The following is a 24391-nucleotide window of genomic DNA, read 5'->3' as shown; positions in this document are numbered from 1 at the left end:
GTCGATACATCCAACAGTCGGGTACGGTGTACCTTTGCGTTGTCCTCGATAATAAGTCGACTCTTCCCTCGTATCCTACCGGCGGATCATATCATCCCAAACTTTGAGTTATCGCGGTTCACCTTCAGTTCAATTCATTCATCTTCACCTTCATCTTGATCCTCATCATTCATCGTTCATATCTATACGCGTGAAGACTTTATTTATAATCCTTATAATCAACGAGCAATCACTTGCATCCTCCAACATCCTCCATTCAATCCAATACAATCCATGGAACTTCTCATTATCTGATCCCCACACTACTTCAGACTCAATCCTCTCATTGCACCCTTGTCATTCGATGACATCGCCCTAAGATAGACCATCAACATGCCAAGTTCCAAATCATCCATAGATCATAGAGATGTCTACTACCGATTAGGCAAATCAGCAGGCTACAGAGCCAGATCAGCATACAAGCTCCTGCATTTAGATGAGGAGTTCGACTTGTTTACCGGTGTACAGACCGCCGTGGATTTATGTGCAGCTCCGGGAAGTTGGAGTCAAGTCTTGGGTCAAAAATTGACAGATGAGGGGAGGAAGATAGTCTCAGTCGACCTGCAACCTATGGTCAGTCACCTGATCATACAGCGACTCTCACTGATTGATAAGGCTAATCTGAATGATCTATCACAACAGGCACGTTTACCCAATATAACCATTCTTCAAACTGATATTACCCTCCCCTCGACTGTCCCACTGGTGTTAGATGCTCTGGGTGGAAGGAAAGCAGATCTGGTAGTTTGTGATGGTGCTCCGGATGGTATGTTCAGATTCATCCAGTGGAAACTGTAAGATGAAGAGAGCTGATGTGGGCGTAATGATTTGTAGTCACCGGTGTTCACGATTTAGATGCTTATCTACATTCACAGCTACTCCTAGCGGTGAGTTGTTGAACTAATTGGTCATCAGTCAAACTCAACTCATCACCTTGCGATCATCTCTAGGCAATCACCCTATCCCTCACTCTCCTTGCTCCTCATTCTACACTCATATTCAAAATCTTCTTATCCCCGTTGGACCCTCAAGCTGCCTTGTTATCATCACAGCTGAGATGTTTCTTCCCCGGTCCATCGTCCAGCGAAGAGGAGTATGAAGAATTTGACCTATCGGAAAAGGATGTTATAGATCAGGACTTGAAGGATGGCAAAATGGAAGTTGATGAAATTGTATCTCCCAATGCTGGAAGAGATGGGTACGATCTTAAAGGGAGAAGGGGCGGTGTATGGGTGAGGAAACCTAGAAGTAGTAGGAAAGGCAGTGGTGGTGAGTGTTTCTCATCCTACCAGACCCTCAAATAAAGCTCATTGTGAAATTTTGAATATCAGAGGCATTCATCGTTTGTCGAAATTTCGATCCTATTCGAGTACCTCTACCAAACATCTTTTCAGACTCAGCTCTCGCTGAGCTTCGTCAGCAAAAAACTGGGACCCTCACGTTGGACTCGCTCGCTTCACTTGGTACAAGCGAAGTCAAGAGCTCGAACGAATGGGAGATGATAAAAGCATATGTAGGAGGAGGGGATCTGAAGTGTGTATCAGTTTATTAGCACATCATGCAACTGGTACTGATAAGTCGGTTGCTGTGGTGACGTAGTCCAATAACGGCTTTTCCAACACCGTCGAAAGCGAAACCGATTGCTCCTCCTATAAAACTGCAGCCGTCCACTTCTCCTTCGGATCATCATGAACAGCTGTCTACCTCGCCCAAAGCATTGTTCGCGCATCCCACACCTTTAGATGGACCACCAGAATACTTTTCTCCCAAAGCTTCGCCAGAACCAACGAGTCCCACTCGCCGAGTCAAGGCTGCTCCGTCTTTCCTCTCTCCCGAGCCACTTCATCTCGATGCGAGGCGCCTGGCCGGCCCAGCAGCCAGAGCCGCAGCATTGGCTTATGGCTCGTCGGACTTAGCAGAAGGAAGCTCTAGACAATCGTCGCTTGATTCGCTCACGCCTAACCCTTCGCCCATCCATCTTAGTGACCCAAGTAGACCATGGGCGTCGTCCTCGCATGTACAACCTTCATCGCATCACTCAGCCGCCGCCCAACTTAGCGTACCCGCACCTCAGAATCGAGATCGTTCCAGCTCAAACGCGAGTGTGTTATCTGCGACTTCAGCGAGGGACGATTACCTCTCTGCCACGACACCCTTGATCTCTCCATCGTTAAGCTCCAGTTCCAAAACCGACTTGTTCTTCTCTTCATCGACTAAAGATTCGTTACCTATCCCGCCGAGGGCGTTACCCAACGCAGCGAAGCTCGGTCGAGGCCTACCTTCTGGAGTGTCCAAGAACGAAGATCGATCGGTGAGTATGCCAAGCAGAAGACCTAGTCAGACTCAGCGTGAGGAACGAACTTCCGCCTGGGCAGAAAGTAGTTCCGGTGTAGGATCAATAGATCTCACATCTCCTTTTCCATCAAGTCAGGGATATATACCTAGTAATTATTCAGGATTACCCGTTAGAGATGATTTGAAATTCGGCTTTGAAGAGATAAGCACTACTTCCAGATTACGTTCTGTCTCGAATCCTAATTCGATTTCTATACCTGGTACCCCGACCTCGACGAATCATTCACCAGCAACATCGAGATTCCTGAAGAGTAATCAGATGAATGAACCGCTAGCTACTTTGCCTACTTTACCTGATGTTAATCAGTATACTACGCCAACTAAGAATAGGATGGGTCATGGGAGAAGGGAATCTCAGCAGTTGGAGAGAGAACATAGTCAAGCTAAGGATGGTGTAGGTTGCAAGATGGGGGATGTGGTCGAACCTGAACCTGGAGACGACGAAGACAATGAAGGGGAAGATAAGAAGAAAAGCAGAAAAGGGTGGAAGTTAATCAGCAAATTGGGTGAAGGTGCATTTTCAGCTGTATGGTCTGCCATACCTTTGTCCGACACAGATAATGCGAAAGACAACAGCAACAGTGAAGGGAGGATAGCAGCATTGAAATTGATGGATCGACAATTATCTTTAACCGATTCGCGGACTCGAATATCTTTCTTGAGAGAAGTAGAAGTCTTGAGACATATTTCACATCCTTCGATTGTATCGTACCTTGACAGCTTTACAACTCCCACTCACCATGTGTTGGTATTAGAACAATTGAAGGGAGGTGAATTGTTCGATTTGATGTCGAATGAAGAAAATAGGAAAAGAATGTTACTTCCCTCTCCTACTCCTACTCCATCGTCAGGGGATGCGAATGGATGGGATCAAGATGGCGAAGGCTTCATACGGAGGATATTCAGTGAGCTCACTAGAGCGGTGGGGTGGTTACATGAAGTAGGGGTAGTTCACAGGGATATCAAATTAGAGAGTAAGTCGATTTTTGATATCTGCATAATACACGTTCGCAGTCCTTAGCCTTCCTTTGATAATAGATTTAATATTGCAAAATAAGCTGATATAATTTTTTCCAGATATCTTATTCACCATCAACCCTTTCACTCTTCCATCCACATCGACCAATTCTATCCCCCTTCAGCTCCTACCTACCAACGCACCTTTGATTAAATTGACAGATTTCGGTTTATCCAGGTTCATATCCACTTCTTCACCATTACTTCAAACTCGATGTGGATCCGAATCGTTCGCTGCTCCAGAGATCATAATGGGTAAACCATATGATGGGAGAGAGACTGATTCGTGGGCTATGGGAGTTGTTCTGTATGGGTTGGTAGTTGGTGAATTACCTTTTGATCGTGATGATGATCCCTCCGGAAGTGTCATTGGACAAGGTGAAGTCAAACTCCGAGGAGGAAGAAGAAAGAGAATGATAAAAATCGCTAAATGTGAATACACCTATCCTCGAGATTTGAGATGTACGAATCAAGTGAAAGAATTGATCGATAAGTTGTTGGTGAGAGATCCGAAGAAAAGATTGAAAGTGAATAGTAAAGAAATATGGGAATTGGATTGGATGAATCACACTAAACCCGGTGGATTACCTAGACCACCCAGTTCTAGTTTATCGACCTCCAATGAGGGTATGACGAGGGATGGGAAGATCGTTAAAAGAAAAGTGTTAGATGGATTTTTGGTAGAAGAAGATGGGATTGAAGGAGTTGCTAGAGCTGAGCATTGATGATTGATCATCGATCGTTGAAAGACTGTCGTCATTTAGTGTACTGTATATAAAGTGGATGATATATAACCAAGGACAATCATTCGAATCGAATGTAAGTATAATCAAAGTAGTACCTGTCTGTACATGATGTGTGATGTATGTATGATATATCGTGTCGAACGACCTACTGCAAAAGAACCAACTCAAGAAGAAATACATGATGGACCGTCTGTCTGTTGTACACTATAATAACAATAATTGATGATAAAAGATATATAATATAAATATTGGATGCACCATAAAACGTATCTCCCAAATCCAAGAATCAAGTGATAAATGTCACACCTGTAAATTACGAGAAAAAGAAAGATAGAGATCAAATGTAAATCAACGATAGTCAATTAACTAGTCATGATGAATCTCCACACTGATAGTATTCCAGTAAATTCCTAAATTTCGACCACCCAGGTGCAATGAAAGATCGAACAAATCATAATTGAAAGATCATTCCCAAATCGTTACCCAGTCAAAATTCCAACCGATGCCTCATCAACAGATATTTTCCATCCTTATTTTGAAGTCTTCTCCAAGTATCACCTCAATAAGCTTCGTTCCCACCACCACCTACATTTACATTCCCCCACCATATCCCTCCATTATACATCCCACTCTCATCGCTTCCCATCATAAGTCCCGTACCCAAATCCATACCCACATTACCACCGAGGTAATCATCACCAACATTTACAATATTGTCCGATCCCAAGGCAAAATTGGCAACTCCGTTATTGTTGACATTGTTGTTGTGATTGAGTTTATCATCATTACCGTTGGGTTGTTCAATGTTGTGATTGGAAGTAGAACCAGACGAAGTATAGATAGGAATTAAGGGTACATTGGTGGATGCGACAGTTTTGATTGATTCGGGTGAATTATCACTTTCCTCCCCTCCTCCTCCTCCTCCTTCTCCATCCAATAGATTCGAGTTGGTTCTGAACAATTCCGGAGTAGGTAATTCCTCGGTAAGTTGAGTAACGTCAATGAATTGTTCGAAAAGATCGTCTTTCCCTCCCCCTCTAGTGACAATACCAATACCATTACCATTGACACCAACACCCAACATTGAATTGTTGATGGTAGTCGGAGGTACCATCCCGCTTTGACTACCGTTACCGGATTGCACTTGTGATTGTACCTGATTAGCTTGCGATTGCGAAGCCTGGAAAGCCTCATAGGCCTGAGTGAAGATCTGCCACGTATCTAATGGTAATCCAGCGATCAGGTTGTTTTCCTCTTGATTACTCATGATCGTCGTTGAAGAGGACGAAGATGATTGATAAGGTAATATGCCAGCTGCCAGGTTGAGTTGAGTCTGATTATCGAAGAAAGTCTTATTCTGATCCAACTCAACTTGATTTATAACTTCGTTTGGTGTCAGGTCGATGCCCAGCGCATTCAAGGTCGCAGAAGTACCAGCAGCGGTGTTGGCTGCATCCGAAGCAAGCGATGGTTTGGAGATCTTCGACATCGACTCTTTGACCTCGGCCATCAGATCTTTGGGAGTCTTCAAATTCGACAACACGACGTTCTGAAGAGCAGTGGCAGAGTTGACCGCATTGGAAGATTGTCTTTTCCTCTTTCCGCCACTCTTCTTGACAGAGCCCGGTGAATCCACATTCGACATCGCAGGTGTCTTGGCTTCGGGTGTTTGACCAGTGCCAGATGGCGTAGCAGGTGATCCTTTAGCCCCTTTCGCCCGTTTGGCGGGAGGCGGTTTGAGGTCCTCTACTCTCAGGGACTTGTGTCGAGCGGCGATAGCCTCGACAATATTAGCTGGTGAGCTGCCAACAGGTTGTTGAGCCAAATTTTGATTCCCAGTTAATGGCGCTTGCGGTTGTGGTGGTGGTTGAGAATGGGATTGTGATTGGGCTTGAGATTGGGCTTGAGATTGGATTTGAGCTTGAGCTTGATTTTGAGCGATAAATTGAAGTTTCGCTTTATTCAATGCGGTGTTCATCTCCTTCAATAACATATTACCACCAGGTTTATCGGTTAAAGCTCTGAACATCGATTGAGCTCTCGCCATCAGTTGTCCCAATCCTAATCTGATTCGATGCAGATCTGATACGTTGAGGATGTATCGATCAGATTCAGCTGCCGTGCTGGCGTACAGAGCGGAGGTGTACTATATTGACCAGCTGGCCTCAGCTCTGAACCTATCATCGACCTGAGGGATACAGTGCAACTCACCATCGAAACGATTTGCGGTCCAGCAGACATCTCTGGAGCACCCATCTCTTTCATCATCAGTAAGAACATTGGTACTCTCTGTTCAGCCTCTCTGATGATGGGCAACAATTGTGCCAACTCATTCCTGTAAGCTTCTTTGTCCACAGAAGGGATTGAAGGGTTTTTCTCTGTATGTTTCGTTCAATCAGCTACTGCGTCAACGCGATATAATGCACATACTCACCAAGCTTAGCTCGGACTTGGGTTTCCTGAGTTTTGATAAACTCGTAAATCTTGAGCGGGTTGCCTTTGACATTACCACTTTGTCCTTGACTCTGCGATTGAGCTTGTTGTGGTGCTGTATCAGGTGCAGAAACGTTAGGAGTTTGTTGCGTTGGAGCAGGTTGACTTTGCTGAGTGACCTGCTGTGCCAATCCTTCCAATGTACCCGTACCTGGTCCAGCGTTTTTAGCAGCTTCCAAGAACCTCTTTTGTTGTTCGCTCAATTGAGGCACTTGGCTCTGCGAGTTGGACACATGCCCTTGTTGAATCTGAGGACTAGGTCTGATCTGCTGTTGTGGATTTTGTTGTGCAGAAGGTTGTTGAAATTGCTGCTGAGATTGAACTTGCTGCAGGGGTTGTTGTTGAGTTTGAACCTGTTGTTGCGCCTGACCGACATTCTGTCGACTTTGCTGAATTCTTGCCATGAACAGATTTTCAAGCGGTTGGAGAACTTGAGCATAACATGCTCTAGCTTGCTGAGCGGCATTAGGAGTTGAGATGAGCGGTTGAGGTCCGTTGGCTTGCAGAGGCTCAGGAGCGAGACCTGATTGACCAGCCACGATCGTCCACCTAGATGGGTCGATCTGTTCACACAAGACCATATCAGCATTGATCTCATCGCGATCAATGAGAGGAAAATGCTCACCTTCGCACTTCCACCGTTCTTCAATACAATCTGGAAAAGCTTGTACAAGTTCAGAGCCCTACCTTCGACAATCGGGTTTTGCACATTCACAGTTGGGTGGATCTGTTTCAGTGTATGCCAGAAATTTTCTTCAGGTAGATTCATCGATTCGAGTCCCATCAAAGGTGGAGCAGGAGCAGGTGCGGCAGGCGCTTGAGACTGCGACTGTGCTTGTTGCGCAGTATTAGGGATCCATTGTGGCTGCTGTTGAGGAGCGAACTGTTGCTGCTGTTGGGCTTGTTGTTGCTGAGGTGCCGCATTCGGTTGAACTGGAGTAGAGAATTGTTGCGGAAGCGCCATCTGATTCATAGTTGGCGTGATCAACTCGATAGGATTATTTTGACTTCCCTGCTGAGGTGGTTGTCCCTGGTATGAACGCTGTCTAGCATGTTGAGGCTGAATAGGCATCTGGGCTTGCTGGGCTTGTTGACCTTGCTGCTGTTGATTCTGAGCTTGCATCTGGTTTCGAGTCTGGTCTTGAGCACCCATGATCCGATCGATGTTGCCTTGGGCTATCTGACGTAAAGCGTTAGGATCCATAGCCATCAATGCTTGAGTCGCATTCGGCGCTTGCATGCTACCAAAATAGAATCCCATCGCATCAGCGCTGTATTGCAAGATGATCAGATGATTCACTTACAAAGCGGTAGCAACAGTAAGAGCATCTTGAGGGATGATCAAACCTCGTTTCTTGATTTCGGCAACCAACAATAACAGATGATATCTACTCATTTGCTCATTCGCACCAGAGCTACCAGATTGTAAACTCTCGAACAACTTCTTGGCGATTAACGATGTGGCGTTAGTGAGTTTATCGTTTGGCCAAAGAGGGATTTGCTCAAAGTACTGCGTTCTGCTGGGTCCACTACTCGTATTCGCTGGAGGAGGAGCCATCGAACCAGATGCGAGATTAGGGGTCTGCATCTGGGGAGTCGATTGGGTAGGCGCTGTCTGCGATTGATGTGGTTGAGGTTGAGGTCTCTGAGATTGTGAGACAAGTTGCTGTTGAGCCATTTGAGGGGTTTGCCTTTGACCTTGTTGGACTTGCGGTTGAGGAAGGTTTTGCTGTAACATTTGATATGGCTGATTCAGATTGACACCCAAACCTGCTTGAGGAGCACTGGCGTTGAGATTAGGTACCGGTTGTTGAGGTGACGCCATAGGTAAACCAGGTTGTTGCATTTGAGGTGTTTTCAGTCCGCTTCGTTGTTGACGTTCCTTCATCTGTTGAAGCTGGAAAAAGAATATGCCCAGTCAGCTTGAATACGTATGACGATTATGGGTGGGCTTACCGCTTCCAATTGCGACAACGTGTTCGCGTACTGATTGCCTTGTTGTCCTTGAGCCATATTGAATTGACCATTATCAGACACGACTCTGGGTTGTTGCTGTTGAGGTACTTGTTGTTGGGGCGGTTGGGGTTGTTGTTGTTGCATCTGCTGGGAAGGCGGTCTTTGTTGCTGCTGTTGAGGTTGTTGTGATTGCTGATTGGGCATTTGACCGGGGAAGCCCATCCCTATACCCATCTGACCATTGATCCCAACACTGATCGGTTGTTGTTGTGAAGGCTGTTGCTGTTGCTGCTGTTGAACTTGTTGTTGTTGTTGCTGCAATTGAGCTTGCGCTTCTCTGGCTCGCTGCTGCTGAGCATTGGTCATCATGTCGACAGTACGTTGCATATCTTCCATCGCACGTTGAGCGTTACCACCATGTTTTTTCATCACAGCTTGTGCGAGATCAGGTCTGTTTCGGAACAATTCAGCAATTTGTGGGTTGATATTGTTCAGGTTGGCAGCTTGTTGCAATTGCATCGCTTGCTGAGATGCTTGTGGCTGTGGCTGTGCCTGTTGTTGCAGTTGCTGTTGCTGTTGCTGGGGAGGTGGTCGCATCTGCATTTGCTGCTGCTGAGGTGGTTGTTGTTGGTTCGGAACTGGTGGATGGGTACCGTTGGTCGCTTGGGATAACATGCTACGTGGGAATATGATTGATCAGCGTCTGCCTTGACTAGATGGCAATGGACGACGTCAAGTAAAGTAGGAGGATGTTTGATGGAATGAGTAGGTAGAGGAATGATCCACAGTGATGAGAGCTGATTGAGATCGACGAAAAGATGTAACTCACTTTGACAACATCAGTCGCCTACCTTGTTCTGAATCGCCCAACATGCCCATATTCATCCCTGGTAAATTCTGCATCTGCTGTTGCGGGTGTTGCTGTTGTTGCTGTTGAGGCTGCTGTTGAGGCTGTTGCTGTTGAGAAGGATTAGGTTGCAGTGCTAAACCTTGCTGTTGCGAATGTATACTATAGCCCTGTTGTGGTTGTTGGCCATACATCTGTTGCTGCTGAGGCTGTTGGGGTTGTTGAGGTTGTTGATGATTCATCATATTCGTATTCATGTTCATGTTCATACCAGGTAATCCAGCCATATTCATCTGTTGAGCCATACCTTGAAACTGCTGCTGTTGCTGTTGGTTTGGCTGTTGTTGCTGCTGCTGTTGTTGGGGGTTTATACCCAATCTTTGTTGTTCCATCCTAGCTACATTTTGACCTTGTAACCTGTTGAACATGGGTAACATAATATTCTGCAATGCGCCATTCAGATCATTTGCACTTTTCTGTTGTGCTTGCGCGGGATTCATATTAATATTACCTTGTTGAGGTTGCATAGGGTTCTGGATGGGATTGGGATTCTGCACCTGTTGGTTCTGACTGGTCAGGGAGGCGAATAAAGCTGGATTGAGTTGGGCGGGGTTATACCCGTTGGATTGTTGGTATGGGTTCGACATGATGACTATATGACATATATGGATGGTAAGCCTATTGTTTCAAGAAGAGAAGATGTCACATCGCACAATGCTTACCTATGTGAGGTCCGAATCTTCTTCTGTCCCTCTGGAAGGATGCTTCTTGATGGATCTACACCGACGTAGTTTCGGGGTGAGGTACAAGGTCGTGTTGAGAGGAGGAGGTAGACAGGTAGAAGATTGATTTTCCTCCTTCAACGACTATGACCTCCGTTGGTGAAGACTCTGGAGCGTAGGATGGTCACGATGATGTCAGCATTGCATATGGAGAGTAAAGGATGATTCGAGAAGGGTGTATCGATGGAATGGCAGTCAATACTCACCAAGAGCAGAAGGAGCACAATCCCCTCTGATGGCAATTCCACTTCACAGTTCGGTATACCCGGCCAACTTTGACGAGACCACCTGCTTGCTACCTGTTGCTATTCTCCTTTTCTGACCAGTCGGATGGATTATTCTCCTCAGATGCAGTGAGAGATGATCAAGATATTCTTGATTCCAAGATGTCAAGATACTAACGAGATGATGAGATGAGACGGGTAAAGTGAGATGATCAATGGTTTATGATTCGATGATCTTTGGGGAACATGTAAATGGATTATTTAGGTATGTGCGCTTTCGTTGTGTGAGTTATCTGTGTGTTGGTGATTGGGTTGGTATAGCGTTAAAAAGTCGTGTTCGTCCGTGTGTATTATTATCTATTTTGATGATGATTATGGTTATGTTGATGGTCGTACAGTGAGTCCCCTTCTTTTCCTAGATATAACCACACAACAGGTGGTCTTGTCTTCTTTTCTTCTTGTTTCAGGAGGAGGTTGAACTCGATCGAGATTATGTTGATTTTAGGTTGACGCCCAGGATAACAGATAAACGGACAATCCTTTGATGCTATTCCTCTTCCATCTGTATGGTTTGGTCTGTATAGTAAGTCACTTGCAAGAATACCGGAATATCGATAGCGTGATTTAGAAGTCCATCTTCCACAGCCAGAGCTAGCGCAAGAGCACGAAAAAGAGAACAACACCATTACTGAACTCTCCCGTGTACGACTCATCTCAGGTACATCTCGCTATGCATGACTCATCTGCTAGTTAGAGTATACGAGAGATCTTTATCCCTTTTGCCACTTTTTCTTTCATCTCAATTTTATACTCTATCGGGTAATATTGCTTCCTCTCCCCCATTCATACCCCGCATCCGCACAGACCACGAGACATGAAACCATGAAACCCAACACAAACAGATCTGTCGTCTGTCACGTAAACAAAACATGCAAAACAGTCTGATTTAGAATGTCACAACACTATCAACAAAATAGAAAGAATGGACAGATGCATCTATATGATATTCATGAATATAGGAGTACTAATGAAGGTAAGAGAAGGAGTAAGGGTATCGAATATCAGGTACTAACTGCTTTCCCTACGGTTTATTGGAAATCCACTCTCAGAATCAGAATCGCTACGCAGTCAAAAGCGTATTTTTTTTTACTTGGTGTTGGTCACCAACATGGTACCAAACACGTAATCCCACACTTTTGAAGTGACACCAAAACCGAGTTCAAAGTCTGTACAATGAAGAACGTATCAGTTGAACATCCCATTTTGAAAAGACAGATAGTAACTCACTCTTGTAATGATGAGCCAGGTGATATCGTTTCATCTCAGCGAGATAGGCAGGCAACTTGGTATGATGAAGAGCGTAGTGTCCTACAACATCAAATAGTATCAGTATCAAATCAGGATCAGAGAGACAAGAGGCGAACTGCGACTTACCCATGTCATACATGACGTACATTGCGAAACTCCCACTGATGATCCCATTGGCAATAGCCTTAGGGAATAGCAAATGGGCAAGTCGAGTGAAGGGGGTCTGAAGTACGAAGAACAGTAAAGGTGGCATGACCAATCTCAACCTATCCATCGGTAAGTAATGGTGTACACCGTGTAAGAGGAAATGCAAGGTGATTGCCCAAGGTGCGTCGGGAAGGTAATAATCCAAATGGAACAGGAATCGATGAAGGACGTATTCGAGGATGGTCCAGATGACGACACCGAGGGCGAAACATGTGAACCATGATGAGAGGGAGAACACGGTGGCTGTGGGCAGGACTGAGAAGTTGGGAGGGAATTGTAAGAGTTGTTTGGCGGAAAGTGAGCTGGTAGTGCAGGAGATTAGCAATCCACAGGATGATAACACAAATTTCGTCTAGGTGAGGCAAATATGAGGCAAATAAAGTAAACTTACGGATCATTGAATTGCCCAACACTCAACACACCTAAGAACGCCGCTATAGGCCACCAAACGAGCGGTACGACGTACCACTGAGTCCTCGTGAATGGTTCTAGCAGATCGCTGCCAAACATCCTAGCGGACTCTTTCAGATGTCGCGGTTCATGAACTTGAGAAAGGTAATATTCTTTCGTCCAAGGGGCGGTCCAAACTTGCATTAACAAAGGTTTGGAAAGGTCGATGAATTTGTTGGTATTGAAATCGGATAGGAGATCAGTTTCGTCTGGATGGAAATTTTCATCTGCTACCCAATCTATGTACACGAGTCAATATCGATATCAAAATCAATGAGGGATAAAAACCAAAAGAAAAAGGCAATTACATACCCTCACTGACGATCTTCTCTCCACCACCTAGTTCACCAACCCTAAATTCCTCCATCATCTCATACGCAGCTTTACTATGTACATGTTGAGTCTCATCCGACATGACCTGTCCTATATCCCTTCCACCGTATTCCAAGATGATATCATCTCCTCCCGGGTGGTCTGGCAGGAAAGCAGTGAGGTCATATACTTTTCCAGCGTAGGTGACGAGTGTCGATGATCGGGTTGTATCTAACACAACACAAAATTTAGCTTCACACATTTGATGTAGAGATCGGGCGTGATGCGGGTATCCGTTTGTCACACTCACGTCTTGATACTTCTGCCAAGGAATATACTCTCCCTCTAGGATGAGAAGCTGAAGAAGTAGCAGATTTTGACATTCTGTTATATCCAACCTAGTTCGAATTCGATTTGAATGAGATGGTGGCGAAAAGTTGATTATGAGGGAAAAAAGAACGTGTAAGATGCTGATGCTGAATTCTCGAATATACGTATCCGTATATGAATGAATGAACGAGGGTATGAAAGAAAAGGGAACGAGGAATATGATAATGTCGATTGTCGATGAGAAGATGGATGTGGAATATACGGGTAGATGAACGAGAATATCGAAAACAAATTGGTAGCTGTAAAGTAGTCGGGTCGGAACGTCACGCACAGTTCGGCAGACGTAAACAAAAAAAATCCGATTAGGATTAGGATAAATTCATTACAAAAACAAAAACAAGCGTCATTAGGAGTGTCAGTGGCAAACCTAAAGAATCAATACAAAATAATCCTAATCGATGTCAAAGGCCGCCGAACACGCGATCTTGCCATCCGTAAGAGTCTATCAGCACGTGCATGAGGTATGAATTCACTTTGATGCATCTGTCTATATGACCCACTATTGATATATATGCTATTGAGCTGTTTCCTCGGGTTATATCGCCATATCCATACTTCCCTCAACATCATCCACTATGATAATGCGATTCAAATCCAAAGAAAGAAACATGAACTGAGAAAAGAAAAAAAAGGGTCTATAATGTGCAGGGGTATCTCTATCGTATGAATATATATCAGGAAGTGGTCCATTTCCCGCTGATTAATCGATGTTCGTTGGACAATCTAACCTACCCAAAAAAGAAAAGAACGAGAAGAAAGTGAAATGATAACAAGATGAGATGCAATATTCCCAGGATAAATAAAATAAATGAGATTATGAATTCGGCGGGAAAAGTAAAAGGTATAAATGATCTGTTTGAACCTCCTATGATGACGATTCTGAGTATCATTTCGCTATCTACCGCACTCTCTGGTAGAACAACAAATAAGCGGTCTTCTCTCTCCCACCTATCAATCCAATCTTTCCACTTTCAGCCTCCTCCTTCGAGACGATCACATCCTCTTTGGGGATGTTGGTGACTAGTTCATCATCGAAATGGATCCATCCACCACCATCTTGTCGGGATACTGCTACGGTATAATGGCCTCCTGAAGCCGATGCACCATGGTGGTAGACGACTGGAGTTGCAAACAAAAGAATCAGCTACCAGGATACGATCTGAAAAGACGTGCTGAAATTGTGAGGAAATGGAAGCACTCACCTCCGAATAATCTATATTTGATCGCTCCGGCACCTCGCCTACCTGGCGATATTATCTCTACACCGTCCCAAGAATCATTTATCAGCTTTCAATTTCTCTGCAAAACGATATCTTCGAACATCCGGACTTAGTGACATATCACTTACCAGGAGGAACGATCAATTCCTGTGAATACGCAATGCCTTTATCTTTCTTCACGACATTATATTCCTTCGGATCATATACAAACCTCTTCAAATGCAATATCCATACCTGTGGGAATGTCTCGATCAAGATCTGCTTGGTAGCGTCCACTTGAGCTTTTTTCGTCTGAGACCATACACCAGGAACGATCTCAGGTTCGGTGAGGTGTTTCAGCGCATCTTCGATGCTGAGTACATTCGAAGATTGAATATCAAGTTGGAGTGGTTGATAAGGTTCGAGTGTTACTGAGTCTTTTGATCCAGGCGTTCTTAGTAGACTTCGAATCGTTCCTCCGAATATACGCGATATGGCTGATTCCTTCGATTCGGTCGCTCGGACCACATGGGTTTTCTGCTTCTTGCCTACTTCCAGCCAACCGGATTCATCACCTGCACCTGGTGAGACGGGTCGAGTGATCTCTCGATGATCGCTATCACCATTGGGAACTGCCTTTGTCACGTTCCGAGATACAGAGGGTTGAGTACGCGATAGGACGTAAAGTAATTCTTCATGTAGGGTGTTCAAGAAGAATCCGAGATATTCTTCGGCATCTTCTTGATGTCCTCGCTAGATAAATCAAGAAAGTCAGCTGAGGTTTAGATTTTGAGTATCCGTGGTCCAGCTCACCCTCATCGAATCAAACCTTTTGTTCTCCTTCATAGCATCGTATACATTCTCAGGGATGAAAGCCTCCCTCCTTGGATCTTTGCCTTTACCTTTAGGTGTCGAAGTCCCACTGACAGTCGGGGCATTAAGGAGGGGTGCGGAAGGTGGAGGGAATGGAGCATTGAACTCCCTCAAGAAGATGATCCTAAGGTTGCAAGCTTCATTAGCCAAAGCATTGGATCTCGGACTTTGTAGCCAACTCACATGGCCTCAAGAAGAGGTGTCTTTCTAGCCAAATCAGCTTTCAAGCGTTTACCCAATTCTTCAAACAATTCCGTGAAGGGCGAGCAATATACGAGTACTTGCAAGATCTACACAATACCCTTTCAGCTATGCACATACAGCAAGAACCTCAGGCTAGCTGAAGGGATATTCACTTACAGTATTGGCGAAACACATATTACCAGTATTGATCAAACCTCTAGGTAAAGTCGCCTGAGCAGTTTCCCTACCTTTACCTTTAACACCTTCGCTCAACAATTTGGCTAATTCCTCCTGGGGTGTCATAGTAGCACCAACAGCAGCGGCGGCTGCATAATTGAAGGGCACTTTCTTATTCTCTACAGGTGCAGGAGAAGTGACATGTTCAGCGGAAGGTTCGTGAGATGGGAGTCTCGATGGACCCGCTTCGCTCTCAGCATGAGGAAGAGAAGTGGTTGATCTGGCGGGAGAAGGAGCTTTGGAAGGAGCGACGGATGATGAGGTTGCAGATGGTCCACGGACTAACGCTGCCCAACTGGAATGTTTGATCTTGGGTTGAGGAGTGGAAATATCAGATGACGGAGGGGTGGGTTTGGTCTCGGATTTTTCGACTTGCGCTTCGGGTTCAGATTTATCAATCTTAATTGGAGGGTTTGGAATATACAATACTGAAGGATCAACCTCTCCAAAGACAATCTTCTTGGCTTCTTTGCTTGCTTGGGGGTTTGAAGATTTCTTTGCATCACCGAAAGCAAATGTGGTTTTCTTCTTACTGGGTTCTTTTTTACCCTTCTTTGACTGGCTGACCTTCTTCTCAACTTTTAATTCCGATTCCTGCACTTTGACTGTGTCTGGTATAAAATTTCTCAGACTAGCAGAGTAAACGTTTGACTTTTCGGAGATATGATCTGGTTTACTATTTGACAATCTAAGAGGATCAAATGATGTAGAGGGTAAAGTGACGTTTCGTTTCTTTCCCGAGATGCTTGAGCTTGCAGAGGAGATGGATGGTCCTGATACACGTCTGGAAGCTGGTCCAGAATTGGGCGAAGTGACGCCAGCTAATCCCTCTCCGACAAAGGTCCATGATGACTGGGGTTCAGCGGATTGAGATGTGAATGTAGGTAAGTCACCTTCGGGAGCCTTAGGCGTCTGAGCGGATACAGGTGATGAGACGGTGGTAGCGGCGGTGGATTCCGTGGCATTGGTAGTCGAAGCGGAAGCGGATATGTTGGGATTGGTAGATTGGGCAGAGGAAGACACTGGTGTTTCAGATTTAGTAGTTAGACCCAGACCATTCTCAATGTGGTCTTTCCCGCTCTCGACATTCTGTACACTGGGTTCTCCAGCCTGGGCTTCAGCTTTTTGCGCCAGATCGTGCGAATGCCTATTCGGTACAGTAGTGGCTGCCGAATTTTGATCGATAATAGAAGGAACTGCGGAAGGAGGTTGAGAGGATTGGTCGAGCGCGGAAGAAGGGGTATCACCATTAGGAACAGGAGTTGATGACGGTTGAGAGTTCGCTCTAGATCCAGATGCGGACGAAGGAGTAAAGCTGAAACCTGCTGCCGAAGGGTTAAGACTTTTACTGAATGATCTTTGACCGCTGGGTGCAGGGTTGGGAGGTATGTAGCCATCCTGGTATCCACTGTACCCACCGTAATTAACAGGAAGTTGCTGCTGAGGCGGCTGATACCCCGAATAGCCTGAACCTACACCTGAGCCGTAAGCGTACGGGTGATTTGGGGGATATGTGGGATGGAACGACTGATGATGCTGTGAAGGAGGTATATGACCGTTTATACTTTGGTCGTGTGAGGGGAAAGATGGCGGTGGATGTGATTCTGGTTCTTCTGCATTTCCATTGGGTTGATTGGTATATGATTGCTGTTGATATGATTCTTGTGGGATTGCATAATGTCCTTGTTGAGGGTATACGCCGTATGGGATATGTTGGTAAGTTTCTGGTGGATATCCTGCATAACCATTTTGTATAGTCGCTGGACCCGGTCCTCCTCCTCCTCCGCCGCCCATCTGCATACCTGGATAAGTACCGTAAGGATGCTGATGATACATTGATGGGTAGTGTTGATGTGGGTAAGATTGAGAAGGATCTTGATATCGATTATACTGCTGGGGTGCGGATGAGTTGTAAGGAACGTTGTGCGAGTGGGAATGGCGTGGTGGCTGAGGCGGGTAATACGGTTGAGGTGGTTGATACACGTATGGAGTGTGAGGGACATGTTGTTGCTGCTGTTGCGAATAGGCAGAGTAAGGTGCAGAATTTATGGAAGCATAAGCGGGCATGGCAGGTGGCGGTTGAGGAGGAGGATTGTTGGATATCGATGGGGAAGTGGAAGGATCGGGTTGAGGTAGGAAAGGGGTAGGAGGTTGAGACGAGTTGGATGGAGGAGGTAACGTCGATGTCGACGCCATTTGAGCCTGCATCTACAGTGAGTCGAGGCAATCAGTAACGAACAAGGAAGACGAGTAGATGATTGACGATCGAATGCCAGGGAGTTTATAGGGAAAGGAAGGTTGACAATCCAAGCTACATAACTGTGATCCTTGCTTGATGCCTTGCGATGGATTGACACTTACGATGCACAGGATGATATGATACCTACACTGGAGACTTCTATCGAGTGACCAGAGCAGATAGTGGACTGTCGGAACCGAGTCGAGAGATGATGGGATTGATTCCGAGTCGTTTCAGTGCAGGTCGTCGAGAGCTATTTTGAGAGGTAGGTAGCTCTTTTTTTTCGGGACCAAGTGAGATTCGGTCAGATGTCGCAGGGGGGCAAGATACTGTGATCTGAGAGGTGAGAAGATCTAGGCTATCTTGGGTCAGTGGTGAGATGAGTTATGATTTATGATACATGATTCATGCATTAATCGTCAACTCATTATTCAGTCTGTCATCATACTCGCACTCATCATGCTCGCATCGATGGGGTTGTAAGTTACTCTATGGTGAGGGGTGAGGGTGGAGGTTCACCCATTTATTTTATTCCCCTTTATTCCCCATTTATCCCGTCCTGTATGAATCACGTGACTCACAAAAATCACTCTGAAAATCCCACATCTGCACCCTCCCTCCGAAAATTACACTCACTTGGAAATCTGAAATCCACAACCACTACCAGTCAAGTCATCCCAAACATAACAACACATACAAAAATCACCATCAGCATCCAACCTTAAGATCGTCTCGAGGTAGAACGTACGACTGCAACACAGACGACGATAAAAACAAATTCGCAAATCTTTTCCTCCTTTCCTTACCAACCAATCTATAATCCATAATGGCTTTCGGTCAGTCAACGACGCCTTTTTTTTCCTTTGGGATCTCTGTACTGATGCTTTGACATTTAGGTGATCGAGGAGGACGTGGTGGTGGTCGAGGAGGTGGACGAGGAGGTTTCGGTGGAGGACGTGGTGGTGGGGGTGGTGGTAGAGGTGGATTCGGCGGTGGTGGTAGAGGAGGTGGTGGTGGAAGGGGTGGACCCAGAGGGGGAGGTGCCGCCAGGGGTGGTCGAGGTGCACCAAGAGGTGGTGCTGGAAGAGGTGGTGGTAGAGGTGGTAAGCCAGGAATGGGTAAGAAGGGACCCGGTGCTGTCACACTCGAACCTCACAAGCACGCCGGTGTATACATCGCCAAGGGTAAAGAACATCTATTGGTCACTAGGAATATGACTCCAGGAGAATCGGTATACGGTGAAAAGAGAGTATCAATCGCTTCGACGAATGCTGAAGGTGAAGAAGAGAAAATCGAATACAGAGTCTGGAATCCTTTCAGAAGTAAATTGGCAGCTGGTATCTTGGGTGGTTTGGATAACATCTTTGTAAGCTCAATTTAATTATTTGCACGCAGCTGTACGTCCAATGACAATATTGATGTCCTGTAAATTTTGTCGTGTAGATCAAACCAGGTGCTAAAGTGCTCTATCTCGGTGCTGCTTCCGGTTCTTCCGTCTCTCACGTATCTGATATCGTCGGTCCAGATGGTGTAGTATACGCTGTTGAGTTCTCCCACCGACCAGGTCGAGAATTGATCGGTATGGCTAAGAAGAGGACGAACGTTGTTCGTAAGTGAAATTCACCTGATACCTTCATTAGCAGCCCGTATACTGATGATGGTACGACTAATAATAGCAATCGTTGATGATGCCCGACACCCTCAAAAATACCGAATGCTCGTCCAAATGGTTGACGTAATCTTCGCCGATGTTGCTCAACCTGATCAAGCGAGAATCATCGCTTTGAACGCTCATCATTTCCTAAAGAACGGTGGTGGTATCGTCATTTCTATCAAGGCGAACTGTATTGATTCTACCGCTCCTGCCGCTCAGGTATTCGCTAGTGAGGTCAACAACATGAGGAAAGAGGGTATCAAACCTAAGGGTGAGTAATGAATTTATGAAATCTATCCTCGAGTGAGAACTTGACTGATATTTCTGTTGTTGTACAGAACAACTTACTCTTGAACCTTATGAACGAGATCACGCCATCGTAGTAGGTGTATACGAGAGACATTCAGGTAACTAGATGGGCGGAAGAGAGGATGTATAGAAATACCACAAATCTGCAAAACCAAGAATTCCATTCATAACATTCTTTTTCCTTTCATTGCTTGATTTTCATTCTTCGTTTCGTTGTGTTTCTTCCTTTCAATTTGGTGTCATCTTCGCTTACATCATATATAGCCTCGATGAGAATGTATGATCTGCTTCTGCCTTGAATGGTCAATGTCATTAATCATTTGTGCTCACAAGTCGGTTTTATCCAACATGCATCAAGGTATTTTCGATACAAGTTGGAACTCATTTCTTACCCTCTTCTACAATGCGGTACACGAGATACCAAATGCGACAATCGTCAAAACCTCTCGCTCAGATATCTTCTCTAATAGGTGTATGAGGCAATGAGATAGAGCTTTGACTCAACGCATTCTCCTGAGAGCGATCATCGTCCCTCATAGAACAAGTGAAAGTGGACGAAGGTCTAGTCTGCACTTGCCTTTGCACTTGATCATCCAGATCGAACAACTCCACCATGGATGCCCAGTCGTAGTTTATCTTCCCATCGGATGCCACAGCTTTTGGAAAGATAGGTCCATAATCACTTGATCCCTTTTGACTTTCAATGACAGGTATATCATCCTCACATGTTAATCCCGTTCTTCGACCTGTCAAATCATATTTAGGAGGGAACAACGAATGCCCAAGGTCGATTCCATCTCTTTCAGCAGAGAGGTACGTAGTATAATAATTCCACCAATCTAAAGTCATGTTCAATTCCTCTTTCGTCCCATTCCTATTCAAATTGAGTGTTTCCAATCCATGAAATTCATCTTTTTCAAAATCCCCACGGAGATTGATTTTCCCAGACTCGACAGAGATTATATCCATACACATCTGTCTAAAACCATTTGGAATTTCTTGATCGGCGATCTCACCTGATCTTTCATTCAATACTGTACATGGATGAGTCAATTTCGTTACACCCGACTCGCCCATCCCAGAATGATGAATCAGGGAGTTGCCATACTTGATGGAGGAAATGCCACAGCCGGTTCCTAGGAAATTACTAAACCCATTATTCAGGTTGAGTTTGTAGACTCTGGTTCCAGGTGAGATGCAGGATATTCTAGTAGGCAGAGAATCCCAATGATGGGTCGGGTGAGGACATCCATATTGACCAAGAGTATTGACATATACCAATGACATGGAGTTGTGCGTCAGGGAGGTAGGAATGGGAGTATGGTCCGTTCGTGGTGTTTCTGCTGGTGTGGATGACCAATCGATAGAGGAAGTTACAGAGCTCATGATGATGCAGAGGTTGAGGAAACTTTGACTGTATGGTATACAGAATGAAAATTCGCACAGGTATTTTTGAGTTCGACGAGAGTATTGAAGGGGGCGTGCGTCTATCGTCTCTGTAGAAATCGTTTGCTTGTCCACTACTATAGGGATCGAGAATGAAATACTGTAGTTATTATTGAAATCGTCTTGAGCTTTCCTTCTCCTTTCATTTCGATGCTTCTTGTTTGCCCAAACTTCTTGTATGCCCAAGAAGGATTCTCAATGTAATGCTCAAATGGCTGATTCCTCCGATTAGCACGGAGGGCTTGAAAATGCCACAAGGCAAACCAAGTATCCTCTTGTACTGTCTAGTCCAGAGAAGATAGTTATCATTGGGAGCAGCTGCAGATGACTAGATGATTTTGCAATGTCCGATCTTCTATAGATACGCTCGAGGTACTTACAGTATGTATCGTGCAGCACCGTAATTGATGAATGATATTGAACTAGATTTCTTCTGGGACACAGGTCTGCTGAGAAAGTGTGCAAACACCTAAAAAGTTCTTGACTGTCAAGTTCATATCTATGGAACCCCCGTGCCTGAGATAACGAATAAACGAAAACAAATCCAAAAAATAATGTCCAATCTTGATGTTGACCTTTCCTACTTGTACATCTAGACATCGCAGCATGTGGATATCACCTAGAGCTTCAGCGCACGATCTCCTATCCCCAAAATGTGTGGTCTAACCCTCACGATCCGCCCACTTCTCCCGAAGAATCACGACCAGTCCGAACCGGATACGACGTCCGCTCTTCTCGAATCTTTCCGCTCGACCAACGTTCAGAGAGGACCAGATTCTCAGCGTACCTATACGCATATCGTAGACCTAGACGATGGAAATCGGCTGGAAATATGCCTTACAGCTACCGTGCTGGGCCTACGAGGAGAGCTCACCGCTCAGCCGATGGTAGGTAAAAGAGGTGTTTTAGGATGGAATGGACAGGTAAGCTACATCTTAGCGGCTTTGACCACCCCTATTTCAGCTGATATACGCGTGCAGGTATTTGAGGGTATAGACATGGGTAGAGGTGAAAATGATACGAGGAAAGTATTTGACAGGCTTGAAGCTGGAGCGGATATAGAAGAGGTTTTGAGGGGTATTGAAGGACCGTGAGTGTTCTCGTCTGATCAGTTTGTTTTCTTTGTAGCTGATAGGAGATAGATTTGCTTTCGTTTATCTGGATGTGAGTGATGGAGATATACATATTCGATAATTGTAGCTTAAACGATCTGCTTTGATGCAGCTTACGACAGAAACACTCCACTATCAACTTGATCCCCTCTCTCGTCGATCTCTCCTCATCCACCCTCTCGAGCCGAGTACAGGAAATACCGACCTCTTCATACTCAGCTCTTCGAGAGCGCCCGCAGCCAGAGAACAAGGTGTAGATATGAGGGCTCTATTAGGTGGTGAAGGCGGGTCTATATCCCTCAAAAATGTACTTCTGTCCGAGTCAAATCAGGAAGCGGTGAGTACATGAGCTACATACCAAAACAGGGAATTCATTTGCTGATTACTGACTCGTAGTCGATGAACTTGACTCATGCTATCGTACAGCGTACTACTCTTGATATACCTGAGTCGTCCTCATCTCCCTGGGTGAGCAATCTCACCAATACTCTTTTTTCTTACCACTTGTCTCTGACCTTACATACTGGCTTCAGACCCGAGTCAGTCCCATCAATACTGCTCTTCCTCTTCCGGACCTACCCCACCAGAACCCCGATATAATGGCGGAAGTGCCGGAATTCATCGAACAGCTGAAATCTAGCGTAAGGAGGAGGGTAGAGAATATACCTGCACCTGACAAAGGGTACGTTTCATGCAGTTTTCATTTTTCTAACGTCAGATTACGAATGCTCATGCCTGCATTGTGCCGCAGAAACTCGAGAGTCGCGGTCCTTTTCTCAGGTGGTATAGACTGTACCTTCCTAGCGTATCTTCTTCACCTGTACGTTGACTGCTACTATCCCGTCGAGTCAAAGCTAGTACTGATTACCATGTATATGTAGCTGTCTACCACCCGATGATCCTATCGATCTGGTCAACGTTGCCTTCTCCCCTGCACCCAAACTTCCCAATCCACACGATAAGGGCAAAGGCAAGGAGCTCGCACCGCCAAGCTACGATGTTCCCGATAGGTTATCTGGTAGAGACGCGGTAACTGAATTAAAGGAGATCTGTAGTGATAGAGAATGGAGGTTTCTCGAAATCAACGTTCCATATGACGTGAGTGCTATTTGGTGATATACCTGTGCAAGGTATAGCTCACAAGTAGCTGATGTGATGAAGTTTATAGGAAGCTAGAGCCCATCGCCAGAACGTCATCGATCTCATGTACCCGTCGTCGACAGAGATGGACCATGTACGTCGATCTCATCATGACAGAAGGACCGAGATGTCAAAGCTGACAATGTTCAATGACGTGTAGTCACTCGCATTACCTCTCTATTTTGCATCTCGAGGGATAGGCACTCTACAAGGAAGCAATGAGCCGTATCATGTCAAGGCGAAAGTCTACCTATCCGGTCTTGGAGCCGATGAGTAAGTGGTCAAGCGCCTGGGAGTCATTGAGTATAAGCCGACCTTATACTATCTTGCCAGACAACTAGGAGGATACGCTAGACATAGACACGCATTCCAGCGAGAAGGATGGGAGGGTCTGATATCAGAGGTAAGCAAAATATACACGTCTCTTCATTTTAACGATTACTGATATATGAGTCGTCATACAGACTCAAATGGATATCGCTCGATTACCTACTCGCAACCTGTCTCGAGACGATCGAATGCTATCTTCTCATGCTAGAGACGCTAGATACCCCTATCTATCATTATCATTTATATTGTACCTCTCCTCATTACCTATTCATATCAAGTGCGATCCGAGATTAGGGGAAGGTCAGGGAGACAAGATCTTGCTTCGGAAAGCTGTGGAAAGTGTAGGTTTGAAGAGAGCATCAGGAAGAGTTAAGAGGGCTATGCAATTCGGAACGAGGAGTAGTAAGCTTGGTGGAAGTGGGACGGGGGTCAAAGGTCCGAAAGCTGGTGAAAGACAGGTCGAGTGACGGTCCCTGATTGGAAGATGCTCAAAGATAGATCGATAGATACATACATACATATTGCATAACCTGACATGATGAT

At 45.3% G+C, this 24391-nt stretch overlaps 7 protein-coding genes across 7 annotated transcripts; 3 read left to right on the top strand and 4 right to left on the bottom strand.

The window, feature by feature from the left end:
• Positions 1–372: 372 nt before the first annotated feature.
• I203_106056 (uncharacterized protein) lies at positions 373–4136 on the top strand (the record flags this gene model as incomplete). Its single annotated transcript, XM_019147829.1, has 7 exons — positions 373–612; positions 682–805; positions 874–926; positions 990–1308; positions 1371–1572; positions 1639–3368; positions 3472–4136. The coding sequence occupies 7 exons, from the start codon at positions 373–375 to the stop codon at positions 4134–4136; spliced, it is 3333 nt and encodes a 1110-aa protein (XP_019002747.1).
• A 580-nt stretch (positions 4137–4716) lies between these two features.
• Positions 4717–10100, bottom strand: I203_106055 (uncharacterized protein; the record flags this gene model as incomplete). Its single annotated transcript, XM_019147828.1, has 7 exons — positions 4717–6303; positions 6369–6535; positions 6592–7213; positions 7276–7891; positions 7955–8547; positions 8607–9282; positions 9436–10100. 7 exons carry the CDS (start codon positions 10098–10100, stop codon positions 4717–4719), a joined length of 4926 nt encoding a protein of 1641 aa, XP_019002746.1.
• A 1505-nt stretch (positions 10101–11605) lies between these two features.
• On the bottom strand, positions 11606–13119 carry I203_106054 (uncharacterized protein; the record flags this gene model as incomplete). The annotated part of the gene is made up of 6 exons (XM_019147827.1): positions 11606–11685; positions 11747–11827; positions 11894–12276; positions 12366–12663; positions 12737–12967; positions 13047–13119. 6 exons carry the CDS (start codon positions 13117–13119, stop codon positions 11606–11608), a joined length of 1146 nt encoding a protein of 381 aa, XP_019002745.1.
• Positions 13120–14024: 905 nt separating this feature from the next.
• On the bottom strand, positions 14025–17814 carry I203_106053 (uncharacterized protein; the record flags this gene model as incomplete). Its single annotated transcript, XM_019147826.1, has 6 exons — positions 14025–14245; positions 14329–14385; positions 14475–15078; positions 15139–15322; positions 15382–15488; positions 15559–17814. 6 exons carry the CDS (start codon positions 17812–17814, stop codon positions 14025–14027), a joined length of 3429 nt encoding a protein of 1142 aa, XP_019002744.1.
• Positions 17815–18683: 869 nt separating this feature from the next.
• On the top strand, positions 18684–19926 carry I203_106052 (rRNA 2'-O-methyltransferase fibrillarin; the record flags this gene model as incomplete). Its single annotated transcript, XM_019147825.1, has 5 exons — positions 18684–18693; positions 18754–19223; positions 19301–19466; positions 19534–19782; positions 19850–19926. The coding sequence occupies 5 exons, from the start codon at positions 18684–18686 to the stop codon at positions 19924–19926; spliced, it is 972 nt and encodes a 323-aa protein (XP_019002743.1).
• Positions 19927–20270: 344 nt separating this feature from the next.
• I203_106051 (uncharacterized protein) lies at positions 20271–21206 on the bottom strand (the record flags this gene model as incomplete). Its single annotated transcript, XM_019147824.1, has 1 exon — positions 20271–21206. One exon carries the CDS (start codon positions 21204–21206, stop codon positions 20271–20273), a length of 936 nt encoding a protein of 311 aa, XP_019002742.1.
• Positions 21207–21919: 713 nt separating this feature from the next.
• Positions 21920–24315, top strand: I203_106050 (uncharacterized protein; the record flags this gene model as incomplete). The annotated part of the gene is made up of 12 exons (XM_019147823.1): positions 21920–22189; positions 22247–22356; positions 22409–22430; positions 22491–22715; positions 22775–22846; positions 22912–23060; positions 23130–23198; positions 23260–23476; positions 23547–23612; positions 23679–23791; positions 23852–23921; positions 23983–24315. The coding sequence occupies 12 exons, from the start codon at positions 21920–21922 to the stop codon at positions 24313–24315; spliced, it is 1716 nt and encodes a 571-aa protein (XP_019002741.1).
• Positions 24316–24391: the final 76 nt, after the last annotated feature.

Source organism: Kwoniella mangroviensis (assembly GCF_000507465.2).
Source record: "Kwoniella mangroviensis CBS 8507 chromosome 1 map unlocalized Ctg02, whole genome shotgun sequence".
NCBI lineage: Eukaryota > Fungi > Basidiomycota > Tremellomycetes > Tremellales > Cryptococcaceae > Kwoniella > Kwoniella mangrovensis.
Note: the sequence above shows the minus strand (reverse complement) of the source record. Positions and strands in the feature narration are given on the sequence as shown.